General features: G+C 58.6%; 1 protein-coding gene across 1 annotated transcript; it reads right to left on the bottom strand.

Moving 5' to 3' along the window:
• Window positions 1-806: 806 nt before the first annotated feature.
• Window positions 807-3,701, bottom strand: TNFRSF13B (TNF receptor superfamily member 13B). Its single transcript, XM_030957869.1, has 4 exons — window positions 3,563-3,701; window positions 2,594-2,710; window positions 1,912-2,112; window positions 807-1,075 (listed from the first exon to the last, which is right to left on the bottom strand). Exons 1-4 carry the CDS (start codon window positions 3,699-3,701, stop codon window positions 807-809), a joined length of 726 nt encoding a protein of 241 aa, XP_030813729.1.
• Window positions 3,702-13,107: the final 9,406 nt, after the last annotated feature.

Below are 13,107 nucleotides of genomic sequence, written 5' to 3'. Positions count from 1 at the left end.
TCCTACAGTCTCCTTTAGTGGAAATGAGAACTTCAAATTACACACTGAAACCCCTATTTTTCCATGATAGCTTTCAAAGCCAGGTTAGATAAAAATATTCTCTCAAAGCAGCTTTATCTCCAGCTGATTCCTCACTTTTACCAGCTCTTCAGAATAACCCAGGTCAGATACATATAAATCCAGTTTTCTAAAAAGTTCTCAGCCTTGGATGAATTTTCATATTTAAAGCCAGTTCCATTGAGGGTTTTGGTGCCTGTCCCAGCTCCTCATGTGCAGCATCGTGTCCTGGTCCTGAGGCAAAGCCTCACCATCACCCATGGCAGTGCTGGGAACTGGCACTGGAGCTTCCCACACTGGCTCCTTACCAATTTCACCAGTAAATCCTCGGATCCAATTCCACATTTGAAAGGTTTACAGCTGTGCTGAAAATTGTTCTGATTGATGAAGGAATCTCCAGGCAGGGAGAGGAGAGCAGGGATCCTTTTGCAGGGATGCTGGTGTGGAACCAGGAGGAAAAGCCCCCATGAGATGTCCCCAAGGGCTGGGATGCACCCAGGTCAGACTGGAGAATGAAGTCAGATGCTGCTACATGGGAAGTGACTTCTTCCACTGGGAATTCACAAGAATAATGGGAATTTGGTTTCCTGAGTGGAAGCAAACAGCTCTGTGCAACCTCCAGCCCTGTCTGCGTCCTGCAGCCCGGGCTGGGCAGAGGCTGTGCCAGGCAGCAGAGGGTGAAGCAGCTTTGGTTTGGGGGCAGAGAGAGCATCCCTCCGCTGTGATCCCATGCTGGAACCCCTCTGTGGTCACACCATGGGTGTCTTCTCCTGGGCAGGAGAGCAGATGATTTTGAAGTGGCCGTCCTCAGGGCTGGGCAGGGCCCCGGCGCTCCCCGTGCTGCAGATCCCAGAGAAGGAGGGAGCAGCCCCAGGGTGGCAGGAGCTGCTGGGGCAGGATTTGGTCTCTTGCACAGCAGAGCCATGTCCAGGGAAGCAGAAGCCACAGGTTTCCACTGGCTCTGGGATTCTGATGCTGGTGAACCCCTCACCAACGCTGGCGGCTTCCACCAGCCCATCTGCAAATAAATGCCTCAGCTGAGGGGCCCAGGAGCAGCTTTCACCTGGGAATGCTCTGGAGTGCTGCCCTAGGACCTGTGAAAAGCTGCTCCTGGACTGGGAGAGGACACCCAGCTCCCAGCACAGATTCACTGCACACCTAGAACACCCAGAAAATCTCTCCAAACCTGGTGACTTATCTTAAAAATCACCCTTTGATCCCTGTGTCCTTCAGCAAAGCAGACAGGAATGGCCTGAGGGACAGTCCCTGGAGTGACTCCAGGTGTCATGGGGTCTTCCTCTGTGGTTTTTGGCATTGATGGCTTTGAGGTGGATGTGTGTAAACATGGGTGTGTGTGATGTGTGTGCAGAAACAGGTAAGTAGGCAATTTTTCTTTGGGAAGGCAGGAGAGAAGAAAAGGAGGAAGAATGAAACCACCTTTTCCATGTTGAATTGTTCCACATTATCCTTTCTCCTGTTCTCCCTGACACAAGGGACTGGTGAAGCCCCTCTGGCTGCAGAACTAAAACTGGGTTTTTGTGGGACAGGTGTTCATTTTGGAAGAGGGTTGGCTTTTGTTTTCAGGTGTTCATTTTGGAAGAGGGTTGGCTTTTGTCCCCTCAGCCTCTGGATGGAGACTGGAGAGGTGCTGCCCGTGCAGCAGCTCCGAGAGGGAAGCTGTGCCTGGGGAGGGAGTGACTGAGGGGTCAGGGTGGACAATCGGGCACAGGGCTCCAGTCCTGCTCCTCTTCCAGTCTCACTCTCGTTGTTTTTGCTTTTTCTCCCTCCCTTTCAGGAAACAGCTCTGCTTTATTCTGGCATCCCAGTCTCCCCCCCTGTCCCGGTGTCACCCACCTTTGGCAGGGTCCTCCCGGCAGTGGCAGGGGGCAGCGCTGGGCTGGCAGGAGCCGGGCTCTCCCCTCCTGCGCAGGTGGCTCCAGCCCAGGAGCAGGGAGCAGCCCAGGCTGGCGAGGCAGAGCCCCAGCAGCAGCCACAGCGCCAGCCACGGCTCCTGCTCCGCGCACGGCTCCGGCTCCAGCACGGCCGCGGGCGTGGCTGCGGGCAGGACAGACAGACGGGGCGGCTCAGACACCTCTGGGGAGCCTTTCTGGCAGGGAAAGAGCTGCCAGCGCTGTCCCCTCACCTGGGAAAGAGTTTGGGAGCAGCTCTGTGTCCCCTCTGCTCCCTGGCATTTCTCCTCCATGGCGAGGCGGAGGAGATCCCTTCCCACGCCCCATTCACACCCTCCCACATCTTCAGGTGGGTGCAGGACCCCAGCCCCAGTGTAGGAATTGGGGATCTTGGGGCTCTACCTGTCCCCTCTTTGTGCCCCTCCCCGGGGGCTGGGGCAGCTCAGCCGGGTGGGACCCGCGGCTGCCAAGTCCCCCCTGCCCTGGGAGCTGCCCAGCCTGGAAACACCAGCGCGGGCAGGGAAAGGCCACGGTGGGAGGGAGAAAATGGGAGATGAGCCCTGGCTGCTTTCCCCAGCCCCGGTTCCAGGACAAGGAGGGGTTCTGGCGCCCCTTGCCCAACTCACGCTCGCAGGACGGGGCACATTCCCGGGGGTGCTGCCCGCACACCGAGCTGCACCTGATGCAGTTCTTCACCAGATCATCGTAGTAAAATCCCGGTCTCTTGTTGCAGTCCATGGACTCTGGGGGAGGGAAGGGGAGAGGAGGGGAGGGAGATGACCACGGTGTCCTCAGCACATCCCCCCCACCCCAGTGCATGGCAGGACGAGCCCAGCTCCTGCTCTGGCAGCTCAGGGGGGACCTGCCTGCACCCCAGAGCCCCTGCAGGGCTGCCAGGGGCACAGACCCGGGATTCGGGGGGGTCTTTGGCTGGAGGGCTGGGGAAAGGCCTCTGCTGGCAGCTGCTCAGGGAGGGGATGGTCTCAGCCAGCCTGGGCTCCCCCGGGAGCTCCTGGCTGCTGCTCTCAGAGCTGCTGCTGCTGCTGCTGCCCTGGGGCTTGCACAGCTCCTTGGGACACACCAAAACCTCCCTCAGGATGCCAGGAACGGCATCTGCTGTCCTCAAGGAGGAGATGTTCACCTGTGGCTGCTGAATGAGCCCTGGGTGGGTGAAGCCACCTCAGCCTGTGACTCCAGGAAGGGTGCTGGCACAGGGCTGGGCACCAAAGCTCGTTTGTCCCTTGTCCCCCTCCCCAGCTGTTTTCAAGACACCTCAGGGCCTGTCCCAGGCTGGGCGTTTGTCATTATCCACATCCCTGCCTCTGGAGGGTGGAATAGGGAATTGTCCAGCAGGGAACAGGAGTGCAGGTGCAGCCTGGTGACCCCAGAAGGGAGCAGAGCTGCAGGGCCCTGGTGCTGCTGCTGAGCTGTTGCCAGCCCCAGCCCATCCATGGGGAGCTGCCACATCCCCCTGTGGATTTGGCCTGAAGCTCTGCAAGGCTGAGCCTGCCCTGGGGTTCATCCCAGGCTCTGCTCCTCCCTCCCAGCCTGGCCCCATCCCTGACCCTTCCCTGCAGGGGCAGCCCAGCACTCACCACACACAGCATCACACTTCCTGGCCAGGGACTGCCTGCAGGCCAGGCTGCAGGGGATGCACTGGGAAACGAGGGTGTCCCAGTACTCCTGGTCAGTGCAGTTCCTCATGGCATCCTGCCCCGCTCGTGGCCCATCCATGGCTGCAGGAGAGACACACGTGGGGATGGGGGGGTCACCACGGGCTCCTCTGCAGCCACCTCGTCCCTTTCTGGGGCTGGGACCCTGGCAGGGGATCCTGGCTGTCCCTCAGCCCTCTCTGGGCCCAGGCCTGAGCAGGAGCACACAGCCAAATCTGCTGTTCAGGCTGTGTGTGCATCCTGTGCCAGTCCCAGGGGACACAGAGCCCACCCTGGCCTGGAGGTGGCCCTGAGCTGTGCCCTGGGGGTCTGGGGGTCCCTGCACCTGCCAGAGGAGCACTGGGGATTATTCCTGTCCTTGCAGGCTTTTCTGAAAGTACCAGAAACACCACCTTGTGCGTCATTCCTGCCCTTTCTCTTGGGTGTTCTGGTGTCATAGTGAAACCAGGCTGATGTGTGAGACATGTCAGAGCAGAAGAAGGAGGGAAATCTCCCCAGGAGACTTTAGGCTCCAGTTTAAGCAGTGCCAGCTGGAGGTGGACGTGCTCTTGTCCCTGTCACCGGCTGCTTGTCCCCATCCTCTGCTGCCCCAGTGCTCCCAGTGCCCTTGTGCACTGGGTGTGATGCCAGAGGCACAGGAGCAGCTCTCAGCAGCATAAAAACCATCCAGACCTCACATTTAGAAGAATTGGCTGGCTGATAACAGCTCCTGGGCTGTGCCACACGCAGGGGCTGCAGCTGCAGGAAGCTCAAACGCAGCAGGAGGGGGGCAGTGGTGGCCACGAGCCCTTTGAGGCTCCCGAGAGCCTCATCCCTCCCCAGAGCCCTCCTGGAGCTGCAGCTCTTTCCTGCAGGGTGGGAGATGCTGGTGCTGATGGCCCCAAAGGCTCAAAGCTTCCCCAAGCTGCAGAGTCAGCTCCCTAAGGCTGAGCTGCTGCTTTGGCACAGCCAAACCTTTGATTTTTACAGAGAAAATCCCCTGTGCTCCTGCAGGATCTCTCTTCAGGACTGAGATTGGGCACTTTGCATGTCTGTCCTGCCCACCCAGCACCTTCCCTGCAGGATGGGCTGGGTCCTACCTGGGGCAGCGCAAGAGAAACCCCCCCCCAGTTCCCAGGGAAAAATCCTCCCTGCCCTGGGATGCTGGCCTGACACTCCCAGTTGTTCAATTCACATTGCTATCAATTAAATAATGACTTTCTGTGGAGCTGGCTGGAGACATCCCCAGGGCAGAGCGAGGCTCAGGCCGTTGCTCTCCTCGGATGCTCAGGGAACAAACCCGGGCTTTGCACCCAGAGAACCCCCCAGGGCTGGCAGGAAACCCTCTGGGGATGGCAGGGGCTGAGCCATCCTTGGCCTGGGTGGGGTTTCCCATGGGATAAGGGATGGGAACAGATCTGGGGTTCTGTTAAAGCTGAGGGGCTGCAGGGTGGGAACCTCCCTCCCAGGGGCTGTGAGGACACCTCCAAGTGGATGTTTGGTCTCTTCTAGGACAGACCTTCCCCTCCCCGGGGAGTCCCAAGGTACGTGTGGTGCTCCCAGCATGGACTTCTCAGCCATGGATTTTCCAGCAGAGCCAGCTGAGTCTTTCCCTCTGCCTCTCAACCACCAGGACCCTCTGAATTCCCTCACAGACCCCTCGTGCCAAGCTTCAGGCAACCACAGGACAGGGGGGAATGGCTTTAAGCTGAAGGAGGGTAGATTTAGATAAGTTATCAGGAAAAAATTCCTTCCTATGAGGGTGATGAGGCCCTGGCACAGATTCCCAGAGCAGCTGTGGCTGCCCCTGGATCCCTGGCAGTGCCCAAGGCCAGGCTGGATGGGGCTTGGAGCAACCTGGGACAGTGGGAGGTGCCCATAGCAGGGGGATGAGAATTCAGCTCCCCACCAGCTCAAACCATTCTGTGATTCCCCCTCCAGCCCCACAGCAGGGTGGGAGCTCTGAGCAGAGCCTCCCCTCCCTGCTGGCCCTGGGAGCACGGCCAGCCCCAGCCTTGGCCCCCAAACCCCCCAGCCCACCCCAGAGCCCCTCCATGGGTCACTCACATCTGGCTCTCCAGCAGTGGCTACTCCCCCTGGGCTCCAGCCATGGCCCCTGGAGCTGCAGCACTGAGCCCCTGCCTGGCCCAGGGTTATTATTAGAGAGATTTGGTTAATGCCTGGCTCTGCACTTCCTGGGGCTTCCCCTCGTCCCTTCCATGCAAATTGGCTGCACACTCAGAGCCCTGCACTGGCTCCTGGGTCCCTGGGCTGCTGGGGACGGCGTGGGGGACACTGCGGGCTGATGTGTCACCAGGGCCAGGGCCAGGTGTCCTGGGCCAGGTGGGCACATTTCAGAGGGCCCTGGTGGAGTGGGAGCCCTCAGCACCTGCTCGTGCAGCTCGGGACTGCAGCAGAATCCCAGAATCACAAAGGTTGGAAAAGCCCTCTCCGACTGAGCCCAGCCATGGCCCCAGCCCTGCCACGGTCACTGAAGAGCCACGTCCCCAAGTGCCACCCTGAAACACCTTTTAGATCCCGCCAGGGGTGGTTCCACCCCTGCAGCCTGTGCCAGGGAGATGTTTCCTTCAGGGAAAGGTGTTTCACCCTGCCAGGACCAAGCACTGCTGGGAGCATCCATCCTCCCCATGTCCCCAGCATGGTCAGCACAAGCCACTCTCCTGTTGTCTTAAACTCTGATTCTTTTATTTTTGTGAGATGCCTTAAACGCTGACTTTTTTTCTTCCTTTTTTTTTCCCTGAGGTGCCTTAAACACTGATTTTTTTAAATTTTTTTGTGTGTTTCTGTGTGAGGTGCCTTAAACACTGAGATTTTTTTTAGTGAGTTGCTTTAAACACTGATTTTTTTTTTTATTGAGGTGCCTTAAATACTGTTTTTTGGTTTTTGGGTTTTTTTAGTGAGTTGCCTTAAACACCGATTTTTTTTTTTTGTGAGTTGCCTTAAACACTGATTTTCTCAGGTGCTCCACATCTGGGAGGCAGGAGGGCTGTGCTGTGCCCTGCATGGGCAGCTGAGTCCTGGCTGGGCTGGGGGCACGGAGCATTAATAGCACATTAATAACTCATTAATAGCACACTAATAACTCATTAATAGCACATTAACAACTCATTAATAGCACATCTTGTTTTCACGGGGGCAAAGAGCCACCTCTGCCCTGCCGGCAGCCTCCAGAGGTTTGTCGCTGCCCCTGCGGGGATGCTGGGCATGGCCCTGGCAGCACACGAGGCGCTGGCAGCGCGGCACAGCCGTGACTCAGCTCAGCCCAGAGGGACCTTTCTGCAGAAGCAGCTGAAGGAGGAAGGAAGCAGCAATACCTGTTACTAAAAGCATTCGTGGAGCAGCACCAAGGGTTCTTCCGTTTGGTTCAAAAGCTCCTGGTCTGTGCTTGCCACGTGCAGCTGGAGAGGCCAGAGGATGTTTTGCTGCCGTGTCCACTGCAGGGACGCTGGAGGCTGATCCTGCTCAGGGGGAGCAGAGGAGCCCAGCACCTCGTGTTTGGATGTGGCCCATGAGACCCCAGATGCTGAGGGAGGGTGGGAAGCAGCTCTGGCACCATCCAGAGCACCTCAGGCCTTGGAGCAAGGACCAGCAGAGGAGGCACCATGGCCGCAGGGACACTGCCACATGTCGTGTATCTGGCACAAAGGACGAGATCACTGCTGTGCTGAGCCTCCCCCTGGGAGGGAAATCCCGATTTTGGCGTTGCCTGAGCTGGGTGAGTGTGGCAGAGCAGGAGATGGCCCTGCAGAGGTGGCCCCAGCTCGCTGCTCTCGGGGTTTTGCAGGGGAAACTCACCTCTGTAAATAGCAGCAGAGACTTGCAGTTTCCACCCTGGTGAGCCCTCAGGAGGGAAGTGAGAAGCACTTGGGGGTGGTTTGTCCCTGCTGGCTGAGCAGGGAGCAGGCAGTGTGCTCTCAGCTGTACAGTTCTGGGGCTGTCTGGGCCGGAGCCCCATGTCCTCGGCTGTGTGCCCCAGTTCCTCACCCCCTGTGCCCCAGACACCCTCACCCCCTCCTCAGCCTCTGAGGGCTCTGTGGCTCCCCAGCACCCCCAGACACGGTGCCCCATGAGCTCCTGCCCCGCAGCCAAGGCAGCGGCTGCCACCCTGCCGTGCCTGGGGCTGTTCCTGTGCTTTGGGCAGCCACCACCAGCCCCTTGTTCTGGATTTCTGGATTAAATCCTTCCTCTGCTGGGTTCAGTGGTTCCACAGAGCATCAACCAGGATTCTTACAAACCAGCAGCTCCCTGTGCATCCTCCCAGTGCCCTGCATCCCTCTGCATCCCCCTGCATCCCCCACAAGGTTTTGCATCCCTCAGAGCCCATCTGCACCTGGCTCTGGAGGTGCCCCGCTCTCTTTGGGGTGACAGAGCCCAGGTTTTTTCCTGACAACAAAATCTATTTTTCTTGCAGCAGTGCTGCAAGGAGAGCTGCAGGTAACACAGGCAGACAGGGTGGGCAGTGTTTGGCTCTGAAGTTTTAGGGGGTGCTTGGCCTTCCCCTTGAGCAGCTTTGCTGGGATGACTCCCTGCCCTGAGCCCAGCTGCTTTTAGCAGTGCCGAGCCTTGGCCAGGGCGTTTGCTCGCACAGCTGCTCCCTTCAGGAGCCGAGAAAAGGGGCCGAGGGGGGAGAAGGGGAAGAGGAGCCCTGGGGGAAGGAGGGGAAGAGGAGCCCTGGGGGAAGGAGGGGAAGAGGAGCCTTTTTCGGCCGAAACTGCCGATTGCGGGCCGGGCTGAGCGCAGCCGGCTCCGAGGGCTCATTTCCCAGCACAGATGGCTCCGAGGGCTCATTTCTGTCACCCCAATTCCCCGCGGGGCGCCGGGGCCAGGATGTGCCTGTCCCGGGGCATCCCCCTGTCCTGTCACCATCACCTCACGGCGCACCCAGAGTCACTGCAGGACTGCCACAGCTGTCACCGGGCCGGGGGCTCTGGGGACACCGGGGGGCTCTGCAGAGCCGTTGCCGTGCCCTGTGGCACTGCCACTCGTGGGGACCATCCCCGTGTGCCCGGGCTGTGCCCCAGAGCCCCAGGGTGCGGGTCCTTGTCCCCGCTGCTGTCCGGAGCACCTGCCAGTTCCTGTGTGTCTGTCCCCATCTTTTCCGTTTGTTATCCCTTCCTTTTATCTTTGTTTCTTGTTCCAGACTGTTTTTCCCTGCTCTGTCTTTTTTTTGTTGCCCGGATTTTTGTGTCTGTCGGCTGTCCAGGTCTGTCCTGTGTGTGTGTCTTGTGTCTGTTTTTCCGGATGTGTGTTCCTGTGTGTGTCTGTCGCTCTGTTCTGTGTGTCTGTCCCCAGAACTGTTCTGTGTGTCTGTCCCCAGGATCTGTGTGTCTGTCCGCTCTGTTCTGTGTGGTTGTCCCCAGGATCTGTTCTGTGTGTCTGTCGCCTGTTCTGTGTGTCTGTCCCCGGGATCTGTGTGTCTGTCCCCCTGTTCTGTGTGTCTGTCCCCTGTTCTGTGTGTCCCTGTTCTGTGTGTCTGTCCCCCTGTTCTGTGTGTCTGTCCCCGGGATCTGTGTGTCTGTCCCCTGTTCTGTGTGTCTGTCCCCAGGATGTGCCCCGCCGATGTGTGTCTGCCCTGTGTGTCTGTCCACTGTGTGTCGTCCCCCTTTCTGGTTCCAGATCTTGTGTCTGTCCCCTTCTGTGTGTCTTCCTGTGTGTGTCCCTGTTTGTGTGGTCCCGCTTGTTCTGTCCGCTGTGGTCTGTCCCCCTTTCTGGTGTCTGTCGTCTGCTTTTCCTGCCAATCTGTGTGCTGTGTGTCTTGTCCTTTTGTGTGTCTGTCGCCCCTGTTTTGTCTTCCTGTTCTGTCCCCTTTTTCTTTTGTCTGTCCCAGGTCTGTGTGTCTGTCCCCAGGATCTGTGTGTCTGTCCCCCTGTTCTGTGTGTCTGTCCCCACGGAGTGGCCCTTTCTCTTTCTTTGCGCCAGACCTGCCTGGCTTCCCCCTGCGGCTGTCCCCGCACCCGGAATCCTCCAACGCGGCCGCTCCAGCCCGGCCAAAGGGAATCACAATTTATGGAATGGTTGGGGTTGAAAGGACCTTAAAGCCCATCCAGTTCCACCCCCGACAGGCACAGGGACACTTTTCACCATGCCAGGTTGCTCCAGGCCCATCCAACCCAGGTGGGACAGGTCCCTGTGGGATGCAGCCCCAGGCGGCTCCTGCCCCTCCCTGGCGCCTCTGTTCCAGCACCCCCAGATCCGGGGGGTTCGGGGCCCCCTCACAGCCCACACTGCTCCATTCTCCCTCTGCTCCCCATCCTGGCACCACCGCTGGGGCATCACCCCAAGGATGCTCAGTGCCCACCGGGGTCTGGCACCCTGTGCCAGGCTCTGACCCTCACAGAGGCTGTGCCAGGGCTGTGGGAGAGCCCTGGTTGACCCAGGCTCCAGAGCTGCATCAGCAGGGTGGGGCTGCAACAGCCTCCTCGCCAAAACCCAGCACTGATCAGGAAAAGGAAAGCATTTCACCAAATTTTACCAAAACCCAGGCTGTGCTCCCCAAACCCAGCTGGAAACCAAGGATGGCCAGATGGGTAAAGAGCTGGGCTGGCTGAGGTCTGGCACAGAAATGAGGAAAAAGCCCTAAAAATGTGTAGGGAAGGAGCAGGGTTCAGTGCCAGGGCTGTGTGCTGAGGTGTAAAGCGTGGGTGGTGGATAAGGGAGATGAGTCAAAGAACAATCTTTGGCCAGAACAGCTGATCTGATTACGTGGGGTTTTGACCTGGTGGGAACAACTCCTTGCCCTCACTGCTGAGTTCTCTCTGGAGAGGTGTTTTCCTGGCAGAACCCTCATGGGAAGGGGTTTGCAGCCTGCCCAGGAGCTCTGCTGTTAATTTTTAACTCTAAAACCCTGGGGAAATTCCAGAGGACTGGAGGGTGGCCAGTGGGAGTCAATTTAATATTTAAAAGGGATAAAGGGGCTGATCCTGGGAATTACAGGCCAGGTGAGGCTGATCGCCGTCCCTGCACAAATTATGGGCTGGGTAATTGAGGATGGTGTCAGCCAAAAATTAGAAGCTAAAAATATAATTAAGGTCGTTAGCTTGGTTTCATGGATGGCAGCTCCTGTCAAGTGAGTCGGCTTTGGTTTTTGGCATGACTCTGGGCTGGCTGATAAAGCTAATTGTGCTGCTGCTTTATAATGGGTTTCTCCAAAGTATTTAATTCAGGGCCATGTGACATTTTCATTTGTAGGACTTGCATTATATGGAGCCAGCAGAGCAGACATCCCACGGCTGCGCTGGCAGCTCGGGGCCGTGGCCAAGGGGGCTGAGAGCACTGGGTTTGCACAGGCTGGTGTTTTCAGCAGAGGTGCTGAGGTGAGAGGGGGTTGGCAGGACAGGCAGCCTCACAGGGGGATCCCCTCTGCCCTGCCCAGCAGCCAAAATGTGGGGAAAACCAGGTGGGAGTAAAATATATGGATTTTCCTGCTAAAGCACAGCGAGGTCTGATGGCAGCAGCAGGCACTGATAACCCAGCTGTGGGTGTAATTAATCAATTTTAGGAGAAAGGTATGGACTCACAGGCATTTGGCATCTCTGGACAAGAGGAAAGTTCTGCTTGGTGGGACAGGATTTATTGTGGCTTCTGGGACAAGCCCAAGCCTCTGCATGCATGTGCAGCTTGCCCTGGACCATCCTCATGGGCTTTTCCAGCCCCATGGAAGCTGCATCCTCCCCTCTGGACTGCATCAGCTGCAGCTGAGTGCCGTGGGTTTCCTCCAGTGGATATTTGGGTCCTTTTATTTTTCCCAGTGGGAAAGATGGGGTTGAATTGGGCTTGGAGCAACCTGGTCTAGTGGAAGGTGTCCCTGCCTTGGACAGGGTGTGGAACAAGATGGTCTTTAAACCACTGTGATTCTGTGACAGCTAGGCACAGGGGCCTTTCTCTCCATCCAGGAAGGTGTTTTTCACCCCATATGGATTTTTCCCTTGTGGGTCTCACCCCTGTAAGACACACGGTGGCACAAGGGGCACCCAAGCCTCCTTTGGTCAGTGTTTCCTTTGGCAGATGTTCCCCAGGCAGGGCTGTGGAAGGTTCTGGATCCCTGCAGATCCCCAGGGGCTGCATCCAGCATCCCACAGTGGATGGGATGCTCCCACTCCAGGTGGAGCAGGGCAGGAGGGGGGAGCCCTCTCAGCCCAATCCCGGGGCTCGCCAGCTCCGAGCGTGACTCCTGCCCTCTGCCCCGGGCACCCATCTGTCTGTCTGTCTGTCTGTCTGTCTGTCTGTCTGGCTCCGCGGTAATGACGGCGGGCTGGCGGCACGGAGCCACTCAGGGCCTTGCCCAAGGTCCCGTGGGCAGCGATGGCCACGCGGGAGGAGCACCGGGCTGTGCTGCTCCTGCCCGGCCCTGCGGAAAAATGTGAAATGTGCGGCACCAGGGCCGGGAAAACACGGCACAGCCACCGGGCCGTGCCCCCCGAGCGGTGACACCCCGTGTGTCCCCAGAGCGGTGACACCCCGGCGGGCAGGGGCAGTGATGCTGCTGCCGGTGACAGGAGCAGGGGCTGCTCTCCTCTCTCTGGGGGATTTGGAGCTGCCGAACTCATTCCTGGAGGGTTTTGCCGGTGCCTCCCCAGGCCGGGCAGGTGAGTAACACCTCCTGCTCTGCAGCTTGTTTACCTGGCGCTGGGGTTTCTTTTTGGAAGGCTGACTCACCACAGCACCTTCCCCCTCTGCCACTGCGGCTCCCTGACAAAAACTTTCCATTTTCCCATTGTTTTAATTGCCCTCATTTGAGAAAACTCCTCCGGAAAAAAAAACCAAACTGGCTGTGGGTTGGAGAGACAGGGCAGCCCCAGCCAGGCATTCCCACAGCAATGGGATGGGATGGGATGATGGGGTGGGACAGCCAGCCCATGGCACACCTTGGGGACCGCAGTGGCAGCACCCGGGGCACGCAGGGCATGTGGCAGCGAGGTTCCAGCAGCAGCGAGCGTGGCACACGGGCGGCTCGGCACGGCTGAATGCGGCCCGACAGGTTTGTGCAGAAGCCCGTCCCGTTCCGCTGGATTTTTGGAGAGGCTGGAGCCAGCCCCGGCGTCCCGCGGGGAGCTGCGGGCTCCGAGCACGGCGCCAGGTCACGGCCGGAGCCCACGGGGCAGGCACAGCCTGCAGGGACTGCTCTGTGCCCTGTGCCAGCTCCCTGCTCCCTGGGAATAGGGGAAAAGCAACCCCTTCCCTCCTGGAGGCTTCCTGCAGACTGTGGGTCCATGCTCTGGGGAGGTGGAGAGGGGCTGGGGACCAAGAGGACACGTGGAGGTGTCCATGGAGCTGCAGAGGGGGCTTTTGGATGGAAAAGGAAATGCTGGGCATCTGTAGGAGCTGTGGGATGCCAGGTCCTCAGCAAGCAATGTTGGAATAATCCAGCATTGGGGATGGAAGCAGGGAGGGAGCAGAGCTGGTTAAGATCATCCACCCCTCTCCACGGAGCAGGATTTCCACAGCCGTGTGCCAGGTGAACCCTGGAC

Source organism: Camarhynchus parvulus, chromosome 14, assembly GCF_901933205.1.
Source record: "Camarhynchus parvulus chromosome 14, STF_HiC, whole genome shotgun sequence".
In the NCBI taxonomy this organism is placed as follows: domain Eukaryota; kingdom Metazoa; phylum Chordata; class Aves; order Passeriformes; family Thraupidae; genus Camarhynchus; species Camarhynchus parvulus.
The sequence above is the reverse complement of the archived record's forward strand: the minus strand, read 5'-3'. Positions and strand labels throughout refer to the sequence as shown.

Bases quoted from the DNA above. Each gene is read 5' to 3' on its own strand.
- TNFRSF13B (XM_030957869.1), bottom strand. From the start codon at position 3,701: ATGGATGGGCCACGAGCGGGGCAGGATGCCATGAGGAACTGCACTGAC. The intron at 2,711-3,562 runs GTGAGTGCTGGG...TCCCTCCCCCAG, and splicing joins GAAGTGTGATGCTGTGTGTG to AGTCCATGGACTGCAACAAG. The intron at 2,113-2,593 runs GTGAGTTGGGCA...TCCTGCCCGCAG, and splicing joins ATGTGCCCCGTCCTGCGAGC to CCACGCCCGCGGCCGTGCTG.